The sequence below is a fragment of the Heliangelus exortis genome, chromosome 16 (genome assembly GCF_036169615.1).
Source record: "Heliangelus exortis chromosome 16, bHelExo1.hap1, whole genome shotgun sequence".
Lineage (NCBI taxonomy): Eukaryota > Metazoa > Chordata > Aves > Apodiformes > Trochilidae > Heliangelus > Heliangelus exortis.
The window spans coordinates 3104827-3123039 of record NC_092437.1 but is presented as its reverse complement, the minus strand read 5'-3'; the positions used below and the strand labels follow the sequence as shown (position 1 = coordinate 3123039).

General features: G+C 48.9%; 1 protein-coding gene across 4 annotated transcripts in view; it reads right to left on the bottom strand.

Moving 5' to 3' along the window:
• The window catches only part of MYT1 (myelin transcription factor 1), a 57090-nt gene that overhangs the window by 10910 nt on the left and 27967 nt on the right, over positions 1-18213 (bottom strand). For 3 of the 4 annotated variants that reach the window (XM_071759803.1, XM_071759804.1, XM_071759806.1), the window contains exons 5-16: positions 14922-14984; positions 13901-14142; positions 11792-12676; positions 11041-11175; positions 9525-9615; positions 8964-9077; positions 7356-7570; positions 4585-4790; positions 3437-3706; positions 2604-2758; positions 1652-1714; positions 1364-1432 (exon numbers count right to left, since the gene is read on the bottom strand). In XM_071759803.1, coding sequence (XP_071615904.1) covers positions 1364-1432; positions 1652-1714; positions 2604-2758; positions 3437-3706; positions 4585-4790; positions 7356-7570; positions 8964-9077; positions 9525-9615; positions 11041-11175; positions 11792-12676; positions 13901-14142; positions 14922-14984 — 2508 coding nt within the window. The remainder of the gene's footprint in view (positions 1-1363; positions 1433-1651; positions 1715-2603; positions 2759-3436; positions 3707-4584; positions 4791-7355; positions 7571-8963; positions 9078-9524; positions 9616-11040; positions 11176-11791; positions 12677-13900; positions 14143-14921; positions 14985-18213) is intronic. The other variant, XM_071759805.1, reaches the window with a different exon arrangement.

The window sequence follows — 18213 nt, the reverse complement described above, 5'->3', positions numbered from 1 at the left end:
TCCACCACCAGGTTCTCATCACCTAAGCCTGATATTTTTCCCACCTCTGTGATAAGCAGCAGACAATTAATGAACATTTTTTCCTGGCACCAGCACCTTCATTAGAGGTGGGGTACAAAGCAATCCTAGACCCAGGCTGCCCTCTGGGCCACCAAAAAGGAATTTGGGGCTTTATTGACCAACTTAATGACCAAAAGGGCTCCCACCTGCCTTGGCTCTTCTTACCAACCATCACTGACTCCATACAAGGATTTTTATATTTTTTTTTCATGGTAATCCTGTGCAGTGTGAGGTCCCCCAGGAGTTTTTATTCTTTTCAGTCGTATTTACAAATATCTCAGAGTCTAAATAATCCTGAAACTGGATCCAGCAAAACAGGGAGCTCAGAGGAGAAAGAGACTCCAAAGCCAGGCTGGCTCCATGGAAGTGATGGTGGAAAAAAAAATCAGAATTATTTTTTCCCTAAAGATGTGTGCTGGGGGGTGTCCCTGCAGTGTCTCCATCTGTTTTAAATAAAATTTCTATTAATTCTTTCGTTAGGGGAGGCAACCTAAGAGAGAATTTGGGAAACCTCCTTGTGAAGGATCAGCTCCTCGTGAAAATGAGAAGTTTTGGGAAGGCAGCAGCAAAGCTGAGAAAAAGGTTTGCAGGGGGAGATCTCTGGATGAAAATGGAGAGATCAGATTCCTCCCACCAGGAATAGAAATGGTAATAAAGAAATTTGGGTGCTTTTGGGTGAGGATCCATCCTCAAAAAGCACTTGCTTGCTCCCTCTTTCATTCCCTCACAAATTAAACTCCAATGGAAATGAACAAGTTAGTGCATTCAAAAAAAAAAAAACAAAAAAACAAAAAAACAACAAAAAAACAACAAAAAAACCCCCACCAAATATAGCAGAGAATTAGCAATCCCAGGTTCTCTAAAATAATTGGCTTTTTTTTTTTTTTCTGTGTCCCAGGGATATTTTCCCAGCTGTGTCTCTACCCAAGAAGCAGACGTGTGCCTTCATTTCACCCAGAGCTGTACAGAGATGCTGAACGAAAAATGTTCTGGCACAAACCCGGGAAAAGATGCCAAATGCAAAAGAAATTCAGCTATTTTTACATTGCCTGGAGGAAATCTGCCAGGAGTCAGTTTCTTTTTGATCACTGTTCCCCCTTCCCCAAAATAAGCCTCGACCTGGGATGTTGGCTCTTCCCAACATGGTCTTTGGAAGGAGAAGGGAGGAGATGGGAAAGCAAAAGCAGAGCAAGAGGGAGGGGGGGGATACAGGGAAGGGGAAGAGAGCAAAGAGGGTGGGGGAAAAAAAGGAAAAATAAAAGAAAAAAAAAAAAAAGGAGTTTCAAGTTGAGCGCAAACATACTTGAGGTCAGCAGAGTGGGCAGCCATGAGGTTTCTGAGGCTCTTGTCAGCAAGAGGACAACCAGAAAGGCTGAAAGAGAAGAGATGGAATATCTGGATAAGCAAAAAAAAAAAAAAAAAAAAAAAGGAAAAAGAAAAAAGAAAAAAGGGTCAGGGTGGGGAAGGGAAAGGGGCAACAGAAAGTGGGGAGGAAAGGGAACCAAACTATCCACGGGGTCAAAAAATAGACTAAAAGAAATAAAAAGTTGTTGTCTTTAGAGTTCCAAGCATGAGAAAAGGGTCAACCCACCTGCGGTGAGAGGCATAGTTCCCTGTTATGTGTCCACTGCCATCACAGCCTGGGGTTGGGCAACTGGGCAATGACAACAACAACAACAAGAAGGGTAAGTGCTAGGAAGGAACAAATCCACCCAAAAGCCCTGGATCTGCCAAACCAGCAAAGCCTCCTGCAGGGGCCATCTTCAGGGGAGGCCCAGCTGGACCCTTTACACCAGCTCCTTCCACTGGACCTGGACATCTCTCTGTGGGTTTGCGTGCAAGTAACCCAACTGTTCCCCTCCCAGCTCCTCTTCCTCCCTTTTGTGTTCCCAAAAGCTCACAAAGATCCTGTCTGGGGAATAAATCCCTGTTTGTGCATGAGCAGGGATGCTCTGAAATAGTTGAGGGACATATGAGAGAGATGAGATGTCCTGGGACACTGCAGGGATGTCCTGGGATAATGCAGGAATGTCCTGGGACACTGCAGGGATGTCCTGGGACACTGCAGGGATGTCCTGGGACACTGCAGGGATGTCCTGGGACACTGCAGGGATATCCTGGGATACTGCAGGGATGTCCTGGGACACTGCAGGGATATCCTGGGATACTGCAGGGATGTCCTGGGACACTGCAGGGATGTCCTAGGATAATGCAGGAATGTCCTGGGACACTGCAGGGGTGTCCTGGGACACTGCAGGGATGTCCTGGGCCAGTTTGTCACCAGGATGCTTGGTGAGGAGGGAAGGCTGAGGGCTGGGACCTTTCATTTGTTCCAGGGCTCTTTCCAGTTAGGAAATTTCTCTGGATGAGGACAGGGCTGCTCTTTGAGCTCTCCTTTAAGTCAGACCAAGCACAGTGACAACAGGAACTACACTTCTAATTTTAAAACATAATTGCTAATGAATTCTGTGTCCTACCAGCCTGGCTGTCCCAGGTACATATTTTATACACTTTGGAGAAAGAGAGAAGAAGGCAGGACTTACGTGAGCAGCTCTTTCTTGATGTCCTTGGAGAGGAATTTGAGCTTGAAGTTGGTTAAGGTAACTTCCCCGGGGTATTTTCGTTCTTCAAAGTTTTCCTCTGACACTTCTTGCTCATCAGCTTCCGAGGAGGCAAAAGAATGGGCAGCAGGCTCTGACTGCAAGAAAACAGCCAGGAAAAGGGGTTGTGGTGGTGGTCCTTGCTCCTGAGCTGTGGTGGGGAAGGAGCCCAGGTTCATCCCAGTGAGTGAAGCGCTGCAAACACTCCTGAGCCCTTCGCAAGCACCACACAGCGTCCAAATCAGAGAGGCAACAACCCAGAAATTCCATTTTTTATAGGAGAAATGTGTAAAACATCTGTAGAGGGATGGCTCTCCCATCTCTTGATGAGGATCAGTGTAATTCCCCATAGAGCCAGGGGCAGAGAGGCAGGGGGATGCTTCCAGGGCCAGGACACTTGCAGGAGGTCACAGCTGGGTCCCCCCCACCTGCAAGGATTCAGGTTGGTGGCATCTGCTCATGGCAGAGAGAAAGCAGCCTGGGGAACATCACCAGGAGCAACACTGGTGGTAAAGGAGCTGGAAAGGATGAAGAAAATGAAGAAAATGAAGAAAAGGCTGCAGAGCCAGGGTCACACAAGTGATGGGTTCTTCTTCATCAAGAACACTTCAACAGATCCAGGAGCCTCCTGCCTGCCTGTCCCCAAATGATGTCAGGAAATTAACAATATTTCTGTCCTAGGCTGAAAGTAGAGGTTTGGGGGGAAAAGCAGGACAATTGTGGAAGCAAGCATGGCATTCAGTCCCCCATGAAGTGTTATTTGAGCCACCACTCACCTCCTCGGGCTCCTCTTCCCGCTGACGGTTGGGTTTAGTGTAGTCAATGGGCCCATCCCATTCATCCTGGCGGGAGGTCTGGCTGGACTGGGGGGAGGTCATGGTGCTGCTGGTGGCACTGGTGCTGTTTTGGCGCTGGGACACATCTGGGGACTTCATACTGGGACTGCTGCTGCAGCTGCTGCTGCTGGGGAAGGTGCTCTCCCGTTTGCGGTGCTTGTTCATACTCAAGTCCAGGGTCCCGTTTTCATCCACCTCAATGTCCATGGACTGAAAGGTTGGAAACACAACTGGATTTAGCAGCTCCCAGCAATTCCCCATGGGAATCCTGCCCCCAGTTTGACTTTTGCAGGGTGGGGGGTGGGTTCTTCATCTCCCATCCTTCCCACAGCCAGTTCGAAGGAAATGAGTGGAAATATTTCATAGAAGTGTCGTGCAAACAGCCCCCCAAACCACCAGCAATGTGGCATTTTGGCTCAGCTGCTGGAACACAAGCTTCTAGTGCCATTTAAAATGCTCCACGGTATCCAAGACATCTGCCTAAGGCTGGGGGTGCAAGATGGGATTTCTGGAAAACTTGTGGTCCTCGAAAAAAATAGCAGGAGGTCAGTCTGGGCATGACTGGGGAATCTCACGTGGCATCAGATAGAGACCAGTGAGCCCTTGGCCTCTGCTTGGGAATGGTGTTTATCTCAAATGGGTGACTTGAACCATGATGCATCTCCATAACACACCAGGAGCAGAGATTTTCCCCCAAACTGCCTCACCCAAAGCAAGGAGAAAAAGGGTGATAGGGAGCTGTGAGGTTGGCAAAGACCTTTAAGGTCATCACGTCCAACCATTAACTCAACTCTACCAAGTCTGGTGCCAAATCCCATCCCTCAGAATCCCATTTACATGGCTTTTAAACCCCTTCAGGGATGATGATCCAACCACCCCCCTGGGCATCCTGTGCCAGTGTTTAAAAACCCTTTCAGTGAAGAAGTTGCTTCACTGACTCCACAATGACCCTCAGCATCCCCTCTGTATTTACAGATCAAAACGCAAAGAAGGGTTCAAAAAACCACCCCAAACCCAAGGGGTATTACACCAAATATCAACTTTTACCCCCTCAGCCAGCTGCTGGGGGGGGGTGGCTTTGGGCTGACCTTGCTGGGGGTCTCTTGCTGCTTGGTGCTGAGATTTTCTGGCATTTCCCAGCAGCGTGTGGAGAGGTTGAGGATGGCAGTGGCAGCCATGTGTGCAGCCTCGGCGTCGTGGGAGTAGTCGAAGCCTGTGGAGGAAGATGAAGTGCTCTTCACGTAACTGCTGGAGGGGCTGTGGCTGGGGGAAGAGGCCTTTGGAAAAGGTTTGGCTGGAATGAAAAGAGAAGGAACAAGGCGAGGCTGACGTCAAACCGGCCCGCTGAGAGGTGAAGTCAGTCTGACACAGGGAACACAGCAATTCCAGGGCCAGCTTGGGGTTGTCACCAAGCCACTGGTGGCTGGGGCTGACAGGGCAACGGTTTCTTGGTGGGGAAACACTTTATGGATGGACTCTGCCATCAAGTCCCACAAAAAATAAATGTTTTTCTTCATTAAAGTGACTCCTGGGTGGAGGCAGGTAAAGGGGGAAGCTTGGAGAAGCTTCTGGACTCTTTTTTTTCTTTTTTTTTTTTTCGTTGCTCCCCACATGTCAATAATTTATCTACAGAGCTGACTTAGGGATATTTTTTTGTAGCACATCTGAAAACTTAGAGTTAAAAAACAAAAAATGACATTCAAACCAAATCCCTGGCCCTGAAACACGAGCTTCCAGTGATGACACCAGTGCAATCTGGCTTTTCTGACAGCTGAGATGCCATTTAAATATGCCCAAACAATGGGATTTATTACACAGCCCCCCTGTGGCCAGGGAACGTGCACAAAGCAGCAGTGCAACCCTGCAATTTCTCTGCACACCCTACGGAAGGAGAGGAACTATTTTCCAGGGTTATCCCACAATAAATCTCACCCTAATCTTGACCCTGGTCCCATTTTGCAGGGCCCTGAGCCACACAGACTCCCCCTGAAGTCACTGCTTTCACTGGGGGCAAACCAGGGATGTTGAACAATTCTGAATCAATCAGCAAAACCCTCAAACTCTTTTTTCCTTTCACTGGGCCCTTTTTTTGGGGGGGAGAATCCACCTCCTTAGCAGGAGTCTCTCCAGGGAAGGCTCCCAAGGTTTGCCCCCGATGATGGCGAAGCAGCGAGACGACCTCGGCTGCTGGGGCTCCAGAGCAAAGAGATTTCATTATTCCCATTAGAAACTCCAAAGAGAAGCCTCTCTCAAATGTTAATCTTCCCCAGGACTGCTCTCTCCCTCCTCGTGTGCGTGTATAATGCGGATTGACATTAATGGGAGTTCTGCACACCCATGCAGGGGAATATAAATCCCTCTGGATGACGATCTCTTTCAAATAAGTTCTCGGCGAAAGGAACAGATTTCCCTGCTATGATTGGCAATCATATTCATCTTGTCGCTTTGATTAACTCATTGGAGGGCTGCCCAAATGGTAATTCTTGTGTATGGCTGCTTGTTTTCCAGTCCAGTTTAATCCATGTCTTTGCAGCAGGGTGCGGGTCCGGGCCAGCCCAACCTGACGAGATGCAGGAGGGTGAGATGCCAATTTCAATTTCACACCGTAGGCTCAGAGATGCTTTTCCATTTCCTAAGTATTTCTACCACTAATAGACTCTCAATCAGCAAATTAGTAAAATAAGTGATGAGAAAAAAAATAGCAAGGATTATCCTAGCGGGTCTGCTGGAATTATTTTTGTCACTACAATTACCCTGAAAATTCTTCGCTAATATTGCAAATAACACAATCTATTCAGCAAGAGAATCACTTGTGCTGGGAAACAAATTACTTTTCCATCAGCCCTAACCCAGGCTGACAGTGGCAGTTGTGCTCTCTGGCCTCCATCCAATTTCATTGTCTGATCCTTTGCAGATTTAGTGCTGTAATAAAGGGCTCTCCCATTGTAGTGCAACAACCAGGATGCTTTCAAGTAGGAGCACTTTTTAGAGAGCAGCTGCACCAGGATTAAACAGGATTGGGGAAGTGGGATTAGCCAGACAGAAAGCCCTCTGGAGGGGCTCTGACTTCTGCAAACCGGCCTCCTAAATCTTTTTTGGGTTTCTTCCCTTCTTCAGGTGGTGTCAAAGGGGAAGGGTGTTTAACATCAGCCTGCAGCATCCCTCCCACTCCACTCCACATCCCATCCCTCCCTCTCCTGGGGGCTTCTTTAGCCATTTTATTTGCACCCCCACTCTGGTTGCACACTGGTGTAACCAGTGCAAGGTCCTGGGTGCAGGGCAGAGGTGGGGGGGCTGTGAGAGGGAAGAGCTGGGAGAGAGGAGGTGGGTGATGGATGGGCAGCAGAGCTGGAGAGCAGAGCACAGCAGGGAAGACAAATGGGTGGAGTGGGTCGTATATAAGATGGAAGAGGAGAAAACCCTAATCCATTTAGCTAGATGGGGAAAGACAGATCAATAGATATGAACTACAGAGCAGCCAGGACCGACTGGGGACAACTGGGTAACTTATCCCTCCTAGAGACAGCACTCAGATCAATGTCCCCACCACTCAGTGCACTTCTCCCCAAAGCCAAAACAACTCACCCCCCAACCAAGCAAAGCTTTGCCAGCCTCCAGAGCTTCCTTTCTCCTTTCTTCTCTCCTTTCTTCCTTTCTTTCCTTTCCTTTCTCCACCATCTCCCTGCCACAGGACCCACCTCAGCCTCCCCCATCTCTATTTCTCCCCCTGCTTTGGGATCCAGCGACTCAGCCCCAAGCGTCCCATCACCCCAAAGCCACCATCCCGAGAGCCTCAGGACACACTGAGAAAGGCAAAAAAAATGGAAACAGGCAGAGCCCACCCCTGCTCCCAACTTACATTTAAAGGCTTTAGGTGAGGTTTCGTTAGTCTGAATCTTTGGGGCAAGCATGCGTTTGCCAAAAACCTGAGCATCAAAACTTGCATAATCGAAGGTGACCTTGGAGTATTTCTCCAGCTCCTTGGCCAGGTTGGCCCGGGGGGTTGCTGGGACCATGTTGGGCCGGTAGCTTCCATACTGGGGAATCTCCAGTTGCTTCACAAAACACATAGGCCTGAGGAAAAAACAAGGAGCAACAGTGATTTCTCTTTTCCTCCACGAGACGGGTGCTGGGAGGGGACCAAGAATGATTGGGACTGTGTGGCTGCACCTTGTCTCTAGGGGGTTACTGGGAAAGAGGAGGCAGTGGCAGCCCTTTTGGTCTCCTTCAGCAAGTCTGCTTCTGGTTCAGGTCTCTTAGAATCCTTTATTTTTTCCCCCTTTTTTTCCTTATTTTTCTTTCTTTTTCTCTTTCTGTTTTTTTTTAGGCAAAACTCCACAGTCTCAATCACACGCAGAACAATATTCTTGCAAACAGCATTTTCCAACAGTAGTAGAAACTTGGGCATCCCTCATTTCTGGGACCCATGACAGAGGATGGGCTCAGGAAGACACCAGGACCCCAGTTTAGCTCCATTTCCCCCTACGGATCCCTTGCAAAAGCTCCAGAACTTCTCCCCCTACCTGCAGAATCCCTTGTAAAGACCCCATTTCTGCCAAGCTGCCTATCAAAAATCAATTTGCCTTGCATATAAACTCTAAATAAATGGCTTGTTGTCATTCTCCTTCCTGTGACCTCTTTCCACCAGTGAGTCCTGGGAGCAGGAGCTCCTCGGAGCACGGAGCATCCTCGTGACACTCTCAGAGCACTCTGCACAAATAAATAAGTCATCCCCCTAAATGGCTTTCCCAAAGTAGGGAGCTCTGGTGCACCAGGGTGCTCAGCAGTCCTGGGGAGCAAATAAATTAATTAATCAGACCTTGTTGCCTTCATGGGAGCACATGGGGCTGGTGCTGTGGGTTTTATCCCACTCTGGGTGGGAAACAACAAACGGTGTCACGACCCTCCTGCAGCATCCTGAATCACAGTGGCTCTCTCCTTAATGGGAGAAGCAGAAGGAGAGCCTCTCCTTCTTTTTTTTTCCAGAGAGGGGCAAAAATAACAAAATAAAGGTGATTGGTTTGGAGTGGAGTAGCAGGTTTCTAGGGTGGGCTTAGGTGAAGCTGCTGCTGAGTGATTTATAGGGAGCCCAAATCCCCTCCTTCCCCTCCCCAAGCCCACCCTCCTTAGGATGCTAATGGAAGAGCCATCATCCTCTGGCACTTTGCAGCACCAGCACCTCCTGCTTCCCTGGAAAACCCTTTGGCCTGGGGCCTCGGTGTTAATTGATGCTCCAGAAGCAATTCATTGTCCTCAGTGCCCTCCCTGGGATCATCAATTCCATCCCTCCCCACCTTGCCGAGACCTGTGATGATAATAAGGGGACTCAGCAGCATCCAGGGAGAGCCAGAGGGAGCCCTGAGAGCTTCTCTTGGCAGGGAGGGCTGGGGCAGGGACAGGGAGGTCCTGTGCTGATCTTTAGTAAGGTCCCTTCCGACCCAAACCCTGTCCCGAGTCTGTGATTTACCTGAGTATCCGGTCAGAATTGGAGCTGGTCTTTGAAGGATCACCAGACTGGGTTTGTTGCTTTTCATGTGATTTGGCTAATTTTTCAGCAGCAGCAATGGGGCACCCAGATAAACTGTGGGAGGTGATTTGGTTTGGTGTTTTTTTTTTTTAAAAAAAAAAAAAAAAAAAAAAAAGAGACAGAGAAGGAAACCAAGTGTGAGGGATGAGCACGAAAAACGGGACAAGGGGAAACAGTTTTAAAATGGGAGAGGGGAGATTTAGGTGAGATATTGGGAAGCAGTTTTTGCTCTGAGGGTGCTGAGCCCCTGGTTGCCCAGAAAAGCTGTGGCTGCCCCATCCCTGGAAGTGTTTCCATCCCAGGTTGGATGGGGCTTGGAGCAACCTGGGCTGGGGGAGATGTCCCTGCCCATAGCAGGGGGGTTGGAATGAGGTGGTTTTTAAGTTCCCTTCCATCCCAAACCAGTCTGGGATTATGATTATTCTATTTTTTAGGGTCATCCCATCCTAAAAAGGGAAGGCAAAGGTTTTGGGCTGGGAGGGGGAGAAGTCAGAGCTGTACCTCCTGTGAGTGTTGCGGTTGCTGTTGACGTGTCCCTGTCCCGTGCAGCCTGGAGTGGGGCATTTCAACACGTTCTCATGCATTGCCAGGACTTTGGAGCCAGAAGGGGAAGGGGAGAGGGGAAGGGAAGCAAAAACAACTTGATAAAAATCAGAGAGAGAAGAAAAAAAAAAAAAAAAAAAAAAAAAAGACAGAAAAAAAAAAAAAAAAAAAGCATCAAGCCTTGTACGCCGGTTTCCTAGAAATCAGGGAAGGTGATTTTGCTGGCTTTAGGATTCATCTGTGTAGAGAAAAATATTTAGAAGGCAGCAGTGCTCAGGGCAGCACTAGGTTAGCATCCCTGCTTTGGGATTTTTCCTCCTTTACTGATTGCAAACCCATTTCCCCCATTTCAGCCCCTCCCACCCACCACTGGTTTAGAGACAGAGACTTTTTTCAGGTAGTTTTAAGTGATCAAAGCTCTATCTCTGCTTTTATCCTTAGGAATAATCTTTGTTTGATTTTTTTTAATTTTTATTTTTAATTTTAATCTTCAGGATTATTGCTTCCTGCAGTGCTGACCTTAAAAGTGAAGAAAAAAAAAATTGATTTGCAAGCTCTTCTAAAGCACACAGCTCGTGTTAGCTATTTATTGGGTTTTTTCTTGCATTCAAGCCTGTGTGAAGATAACTGCACTTTCTCCTTGTTTCCTGCAGCTCAGTGTTCATGACAGGTCTTCAGCCTTTCAAATTACTGGTTAGGAAGGGCTCTTTTTTTTTCTTTTTTTGGTCTATTGTGCCATTAGTATGAGTATAGAACACTGATTTTTATGTATATGCATGGGGAAAGCTATTTTGGGGGCTGGTGGAGAGGTACAAATAAAACCTGTCTCTATGTATCTATATATAAATGTGTTGTGATGATGATAAATATTTTCTGTGGAACAGATCAGTCTGATCCAGCCCCCTGTGAATTTTGCAGAGTGTGTGGAAGGAGACTCAGCTCCCCTGCACATCCTGAGCAACTCCTCTGCCCTACAGCAACCCCTTCAGCACCCCTGGGCAGCAGGGAAGAAGAGTTTCCCCTTCTTCCCCAAACAGGGAAAAATATCTGGCAGCCAATGTAAAGATGGGAATGGCCTGACACACCTCTGGAGGTGAGCAGTGTTTTTAGAAGATTAAAAAAAAAATAAATTAATTTTCAGAGAAGGGACCTCGTTCTCCACAGGATGGTGCTAAAAATCTTTAAGAAGGGCAGAACTTCCTGGCAATCTCCAGAGCTTTTCCCAAGAAGTATGATAACACTTTGGTGGATAAAAAACACCCCAGAACAAGTTGGAAAAGCACCATCCCATCCCAGAAACTCCCTTACATGCCAAGGATTTACAGCAGGCTTGAGCTGGGCCCTAAAATTCGCATCATTTGGGATTACTTGGAATTCCCATCAGCCTCGGGAGGGCTCTGCCCACCAGGTGGGATAAATCCCACTGGGAAAGGCTTCAGATTAAGGTAAGCTTGCTGTCCCACCATGTACTCACTCTCGGGAGGGATCCTGTCCTTGTGGGGACAACCGGAGAGGCTGCGGTGGTGGGGGTAGAGCCCTGTGACGTGGCCAGTCCCATCACAGCCAGGGGTTGGACATTTGATTTCTCTTTTCTCAGGTCTCGAAGGATCTGGGAATGGTGGAGGGAAAGGGGTCAGTGGATTTGGAAGGGGAAGAAAAATTGCTGAGGGTCCTTCCCACTGCTTTTCCAAGCAAACCTTTGGGTCGGAAGTTTTTGGTGGGGTTGGGTTGGGTTGGGTTTATTTCTGGTTTTCCTGGAGGTGGAATTGTAACATTGAAAGCTTAGAAAAAAAACCCTCAAACTCAGCCAAGCCATTTGAGCAGCTGAGCCAGCACAGAGCTGCTCACAGAGCCCAAGCAGGCAGCTTGACTCAGTGCCTGGGGACTTGCCAGCCCCTGCCAAATCCCTTGTGGCCCTGTAGCCCTTTAAAACCCACTTGGGTTGGTTTGAAACCATCCCTACTGACCAGGCTGAGGTTTTCACAGCCAAGAGGCAATTCAGCTGGGCAGTTCCCCTGCTGAGCTGGAGCCACTGCATTTTCTGCATTCCCTGCTGACCTCCAGGATGTCCCCAGTCTCTTGGGCATCAAGGATTTGGGGCTGAATTCCCTCTCTGTGGATCATGACCCCCACAGAAAACCCTACCTGATTTTCATGGGGTGCTGAGCAGCCAAATTGAGCTGGGGATGGGAAGGAAGGAGCCAGGCAGAGTCTGGTCCCCATACCTTTGCCGTAGTAGCTCTTCCGGATGCTGTCCAAGGGTTTTCCCTGTTTCTCATCCACCTGGAAGTGCTTCACGTGCTCTCCTGGCACCCGGCTGGGCTCCCGGACGATTTTCACCTGCTCAGCTTTCAGGGCAATGGCTTGTTCCAGCAGCCCCAGGTTGCCCCTGGTCATCATGTCGTACATCTCCGACTCATCTGTCACCCCTGATTTCTGGGAACGGGCGTCATCATCTTTGTCATCGTCCGACCGGACCTCCACGATGACAGAGTACTCAGGCTTGGGGCTGAACTGCCCCTCACAGTGGCTTTTTTGGGTGTCCTGAGAAGTGTGAGGAGCTTCTTCACAGATCACTTCAGGAGCCATCTCCTCCTCCTCTTCCTCCTCCTCCTCTTCTTCTTCCTCTTCATCCTCCTCTTCTTCTTCCTCTTCCTCCTCCTCCTCTTCCTCCTCCTCTTCCTCCTCCTCCTCCTCTTCCTCCTCCTCTTCCTCTGCTTCAGCTTTCTGCACCTTGCAGGACTCCTCACAGTTCCCATCCTCATCCCTGTGCTCCGGACCCACCTCGCTGCTGCGCTCGCTGGTCACCTCGATGACCTCCTCGGCGTCCTCCGTCTGGATGATGATGTCCTTGTCACACTCCTCCTCCCCCAGCTCCTCTCCCGGGTCCTCGTGGACCAAGTGGACGACGTTGAGGGGAGGTTTGGGGACCTGCAGCTCGGGTTCAGGCAGCTGCCCTTCGATGGCCAGGGTCTCCTCTGCTATCTGGCCCAGGTTGAGGAGGGAGTTGGCGATGATTTCTTGATAGGTGCTGTAGCTGCCCTTGCTGGGCCCCGATGTGCTGGTGGCTGAGGCTTGTCCAAAATGGGATGGGGTTGCTGGGCTTCTCCCTGGGGGTGGGGAAAGGAGGAGGAGAGAGAAGGGAGAGATAAAGGAAAAAAAAAAAAAAAAAAAAGGAGGAGGAGAGGAGGAAGGAGGAAAAGAGGAGGAAGCAGGAAAAGAGGAGGAGGAGAGGAGGAGCAGAGAAGGAGCAGAGGAGGAGGAAAGGAGGAGGAAAGGAGGAGGAAAGGAGGAGGAAAGGAGGAGGAAAAGAGGAGGAAAAGAGGAGGAAAAGAGGAGGAAAAGAGGAGGAAAAGAGGAGGAAAAGAGGAGGAAAGGAGGAGGAAAGGAGGAGGAAAGGAGGAGGAAAGGAGGAGGAAAGGAGGAGGAAAGGAGGAGGAAAGGAGGAGGAAAGGAGGAGGAAAGGAGGAGGAAAGGAGGAGGAAAGGAGGAGGAAAGGAGGAGGAAAGGAGGAGGAAAGGAGGAGGAAAGGAGGAGGAAAGGAGGAGAAAAGGAGGAGGAAAGGAGGAGGAAAAGAAGAGGAAAGGAGGAGAAAAGGAGGAAGAAAGGAGGGAGGAGGAAAGGAGGAGGAAGGAGGAAAGGAAGAAGAAGGAGGAACAGAGGAAGAAGGAGGAGGAGAGGAGGAGGAAGGAGGAAGGAGAAGAGGAGGGGGAAAGAGAGGAGGGGGAAAGAGAGGAGAGGGAAAGAGAGGAAGGGGAAAGAGAGGAAGGGGCAGAAAGAACAATGAAAAGGAGAAAAATTTTAAAAGGAGGAAGGAAAAAAAGAGGAAAGGGAAGAAAAGGATTAAAAGGGAAAAAAAAAGAAATTATATACTTTCATAAACATCTTTGTCTTACTTAAATGAAAGCAGAGCCTGGCTGCTACACCCCTGGAGCAGCCTGATTTATTGCACTTGGGAGTGGCAGGTAGAGAGGGGAGGTCCACATGGAAGCCTCCATGGGGCTGGGATGCTCCCGACTCCCCAGCTCTCAGCTGCTCCTCCAGCCACTCAGGCTGGACCCTGGCTGCCCTCCCCACCACCATCTGAGCCATGTGGCAAGTTCCTCCCTGCTTTCCCTGGATCCTTCTCCAGGGAGCATCCCTGATGGACAAGCTCTCCTTTTGAAGGCACAGGAGTCAATCTGTGGGTGTCACCAGAGCTTCCACCCAAGGTGATAACTGAAGGAGCCATCCTGTACATAATTCAGAGGAGTTATAACTCCTGGTTATTAACACTTCCTGCCCTTTATATTCATCTGTAGAACACAGCTCTGCAATCAATAATGACAAAGCACCTTCTGCTGGCTCGGGGCTCTGGGTCTCCTCCTGCTCCACCGCCTCCTCCTCCTCCAAAGTCCCCTCCGACTCCTCGGAGCCCGACTCCTCCTTCACCTCAGCTTCCTCACTGCCATCACTGTCGACGTTGTAACCTTCATCCAGGGCCAGCTTGAGGGGATGGGATTTTCTCTTGGACACCAGATGCTCGGCTTCTGCATCCTGGAGTTTCCTCTTCTTTGCCAGGGGGCAGCTCTGTAAACTGCAGATGGGATCAAGGGGCAGAGAGGAGGTGGTGCTGAGTAAGGAAGGAATGGCTACAGCACCCCAGCCCCTTAGGCAAAGGCAAGTGGGACAGATACACAAATATGAATTAAAAATAACCATCTAACAGCCCAGATTTTTAGGTGGCTTAACCCTTCCTAGCCAGAAGATTCCCTCTCAGCCCTGGGTTTTGTGCAATTTACTCAGGAGTCAGCCCAGGGATGCTTCTTCCAGCAATCTGTCCCCATGGGCTCCAGGGAGCAACAGGACCAACAGTCCCAATACCACTGGTGATGGCACCAGTAGCAGCATGAAAATGAGCAGGAGATGTAAAACTTGTCCACCAACTGCCCTGATTTCACCATGACAGGGTGAGGAAAGCCATCAGTGATGCCGGCCTGGACCACCAAGGCAGGCAGCATCTTCTCATTTCACCTCCCCACCCATAAAGGCACCAAGCAGGCCAAAAGCTCTGCCTGTGACAGCTCCCAGCAACCCCAGGCACCCGAGCCAGGTATTTCTGCCTAGGTTTGGGGTCAGTGGGAAGGCAAGTGACAGCAGAACCCCCAGGACCCCTTGGTTTGGGGTCAGTGGGAAGGCAAGTGACAGCAGATCCCCCAGGACCCCTCTTGGACTGATAAAGGAAGAGCAAATTGGCTCTTGTGTAGGCAGGTGAGGAGTTTCTGCTCTGAACCAGCCTCTCCCCAGTGCCCATCTGTCTTTGGGTTTCTTGCTGGCATTTTCCCATCCCCCTCCCACCTTCCAACCCAGCCTCACCTTCTGTGTCTTGCATACTTTCCACGGATGTGTCCTGAGCCATTGCAGCCAGGGGTTGGGCAGCTTGGGAGGGAAAGAAGCAACCATCAAGAGCAGCAACAGACAGGACAGGAGAATTAATTTTAATTAAAAAGGTGTAAACTCTGGCCAGTTAAGCAGGTCCTGTGCACGAGGAACAAAATAACCACAAGAAGGGAAAACGATTTCCCTCAAAAGAGTTCAGCTCATCCCTTTGAATTCCGAGTGAGGAGGGCAAGAGAGCAGCCTGGCTGTGCACTAAAAATTAATGAAATGACTCACCCCATTTAATTAGATGAACGGTTCATTATAGTTTTATGAGTATGTTTAATTAAAGATTTGCATGTGTAAGAGCAAGCTTTTAAGAAGCAGACAACTGCTGCACCCTGCATCCCCACTGCCACTCCAGGTGCAGGAGGGAAACGTGGGATTCCCACTTGTTCCCTGGCCCATCCCATCAGGGAACCAGGGGTCCTTGGAGCAAGAAGTGAGTGGCTTTTTGCAAAGAGCTGGGAGTGGATCAAAGATGTTTTTAGATATCACCCGGACAAAATAATAAAAAAAAAAAATCCTCCAGAGCACCTCAGAGTCTCATTTTGGAGCAAGGGGTGGGATTTAGGTGAGCAGATCTCTCCATCCTAATACTTGTTCCTAAACTCTGCAGAAAAGGGCAAGTTAAAAACATCCAGGGAGCATCCCCAGTGGCTGCTCCCCCCCAAGGGGAAAAATTCCCAGCTCCAGGAGCAATGAGGGCTCCAGATAAGAGGCATTAAAGCCCACGTTTTCTGGCAAAACCAGATTATGGCATTGATTAGAGGAGGCCCCGGTGACTTGTCTGATGTCTGAGGAGTTCTGGAGTCGTGTAGGATTAATAACCTCATTTAGCACCCTCCCACCCTCAGCCTGGGAAGTCGGAAGCTCTAATGAAATCTCTTGATGACAGGGGAAAGGGAGAAGGCACTGCCAGCCCAGAGGGAGCTGGAGGCTCTGGTTATTCTTGGAGTAAAAGATGGGGAAGAATATTAAAGAGTACCAAGAGCCAAGTCAGGATTTAGGGACTCGGAATTTCTGCTCTCAGCACAGAGCTTGGGCCTCACAGAAAGCTGAGGGGAAGGAGGAGCTGAGTGCTCCAGTGGGGGCTGCACCTTTGGGTGCACTGCTGGGTGATGAATGGCTCAGCACCCCGGAACACCCTGCACGGGTCAGCTCCTTGGGTTCAAAGTATATAATGTAAATATAAATATAAATATAAATATAAATATAAATATAAATATAAATATAAATATAAATATAAATATAAATATAAATACAAATATAAATATAGAAATAATAGAAATAATAGAAATAGAAATAGAAATAGAAATAGAAATAGAAATAGAAATAGAAATAGAAATAGAAACAGAAATAGAAATAGAAATAGAAATAGAAATATAAGTATACGTATATGTATACATATATGCATAAATATAAATAATAAATATAAAATAGGAATATAAAATAGAAATATAAAATATAAATATAAATATAAAATATAAAATAGGAATATAAAATAGAAATATAAAATATAAAAATAAATATAAATATAAATATAAAAGTATAAATACAATAAATATAATAAATAAATATAAAACCCCTGAGCAGGACACCAAAGGGCCACTGAACTGTCAGGGCAGTAGGAATCCTTCCTCCAGGGAGATTTGCCCTTGCTTGAGTTGAGCAAAACTCTTGCTAAGAGAGCAAGTGACAGCAGCAAAGCCCCTAAGGGGACAGGGCAGATGCGTGGCCAGGGCTACCCTGCACCTCCTGGCTCCTCCTCGACACAGTCACCTCCTTCCTCCTGTCCCCTTTGCTTGTGGCCTGGCTTCACCCGAGATGCTGAGCATCCTCCAGGGCAGCCCCAGCCAGGGCAATCCCTTCCCCAGCAAAACGCTGGAAATCACCGAGAAAAATCCTCTCATCCTGCGTGTAAGTGGCAGAGGGAGCAAACCCAGCCCTTCCCTGCTCCCTCTGCTCAGGAGCTGAAAGTCCATTCGGTTTTCATTGCCCTGAGCTGCTCCGTCCCGGGCAGCCCCAGCCACCCCTGAAGTGACTTCATGACAAGGACAAAGTGGTGTTTATGTCATCGGTGACTTGCCCGAGAAGGGCTTCGGTCAGTGGGGAACCAGAGCAGCTCTGAGGAAGGTTTTACAGCCTTTTTATAACCTTGCCTGCATCAATTAAAGCCCATCCCCTTCCACCTCGTTTCTGGTGTGGCAAAACGAAGCCTGCAGTAAAAAGTAAGTAGGGAAGAGCCAAGAGGTTCAGCACCATCGAGGTTTTCCCAAGGAGGGGGGGGGGGATTTGGGGTGTCTCTGGCTCCGGTGTGTCGATTTCATCCCTTTAAAAAGCACCAGGGCAGAGGTGATGCTCAGCAACCCCTGGGCCAGGCTTTCCCTTCCCTGCTCTCCGAGGAGGAGGTTTCGTGGCTTTTGGCAGAATCCCAAAAGTGGAAAAGGGGCTCCGAGGTCTATTAAACCCCTGTCCCCTCCAGGAAGAGCCACCACACCGACCTCCTCTCCCCTTCTCCGCAGCCTTCATCTGCTTGACAAAAGGGGCTCTTATTGTTATGCAGACGATGCCCTGCTTCCAATTAGTCGATTAATCGTCCAGTTAATCAGGCAATTAGGTGACAGCTGCAGAGATGGCTTTGTGGAGCACTTTGTCCTGCCCCTTCTATATGTCACCTGCTCCAATTACCACCTCCACTCAAGTGTTCAGCAATAAAAGTTGGAGAAGTGGCAGTGCCCACCCATCCCTCCTCCTCCTTCCTCCTCCTCCTTCTCCTCCCTCCCGAGTAAGAGGAGAGCAGAGGGGCAGAAATGTCCTGAAATGGGGTAGCTCAGCTCCACTTTGACACCCAGGGCTTTCTAAAGGAGGCTGCTGGGAAAGGTGGTTCCCTACTATTAGTTCTGTCCAGGTTAAAGACTCCTACCTCTTACCAAAGCTCTTGGGTGAGGTTTAAAGGGAGATGAGAGGTGGAGGAGGCTGTTATTTATCCTGAGAAGCTCTGTGGGGCTTCAGAGGTTTATTTTGTCCCTTCTGGCTGCTCCTGGTGCCATGCCAGCACTGCTGGTGGAGTGACAAGAGGACCTTGACTCAACGGGGGCCATAGGAGGAGCATCTGGCACCAGAAGGGATGGGTTAAGGGATGTGTAATACAAGGAAAAAAAAAACCTTTGGGGAGAGGGATGTTGTCCCTAATGACCCTGCAACCCAAAACGTGGGCATCAGGCTC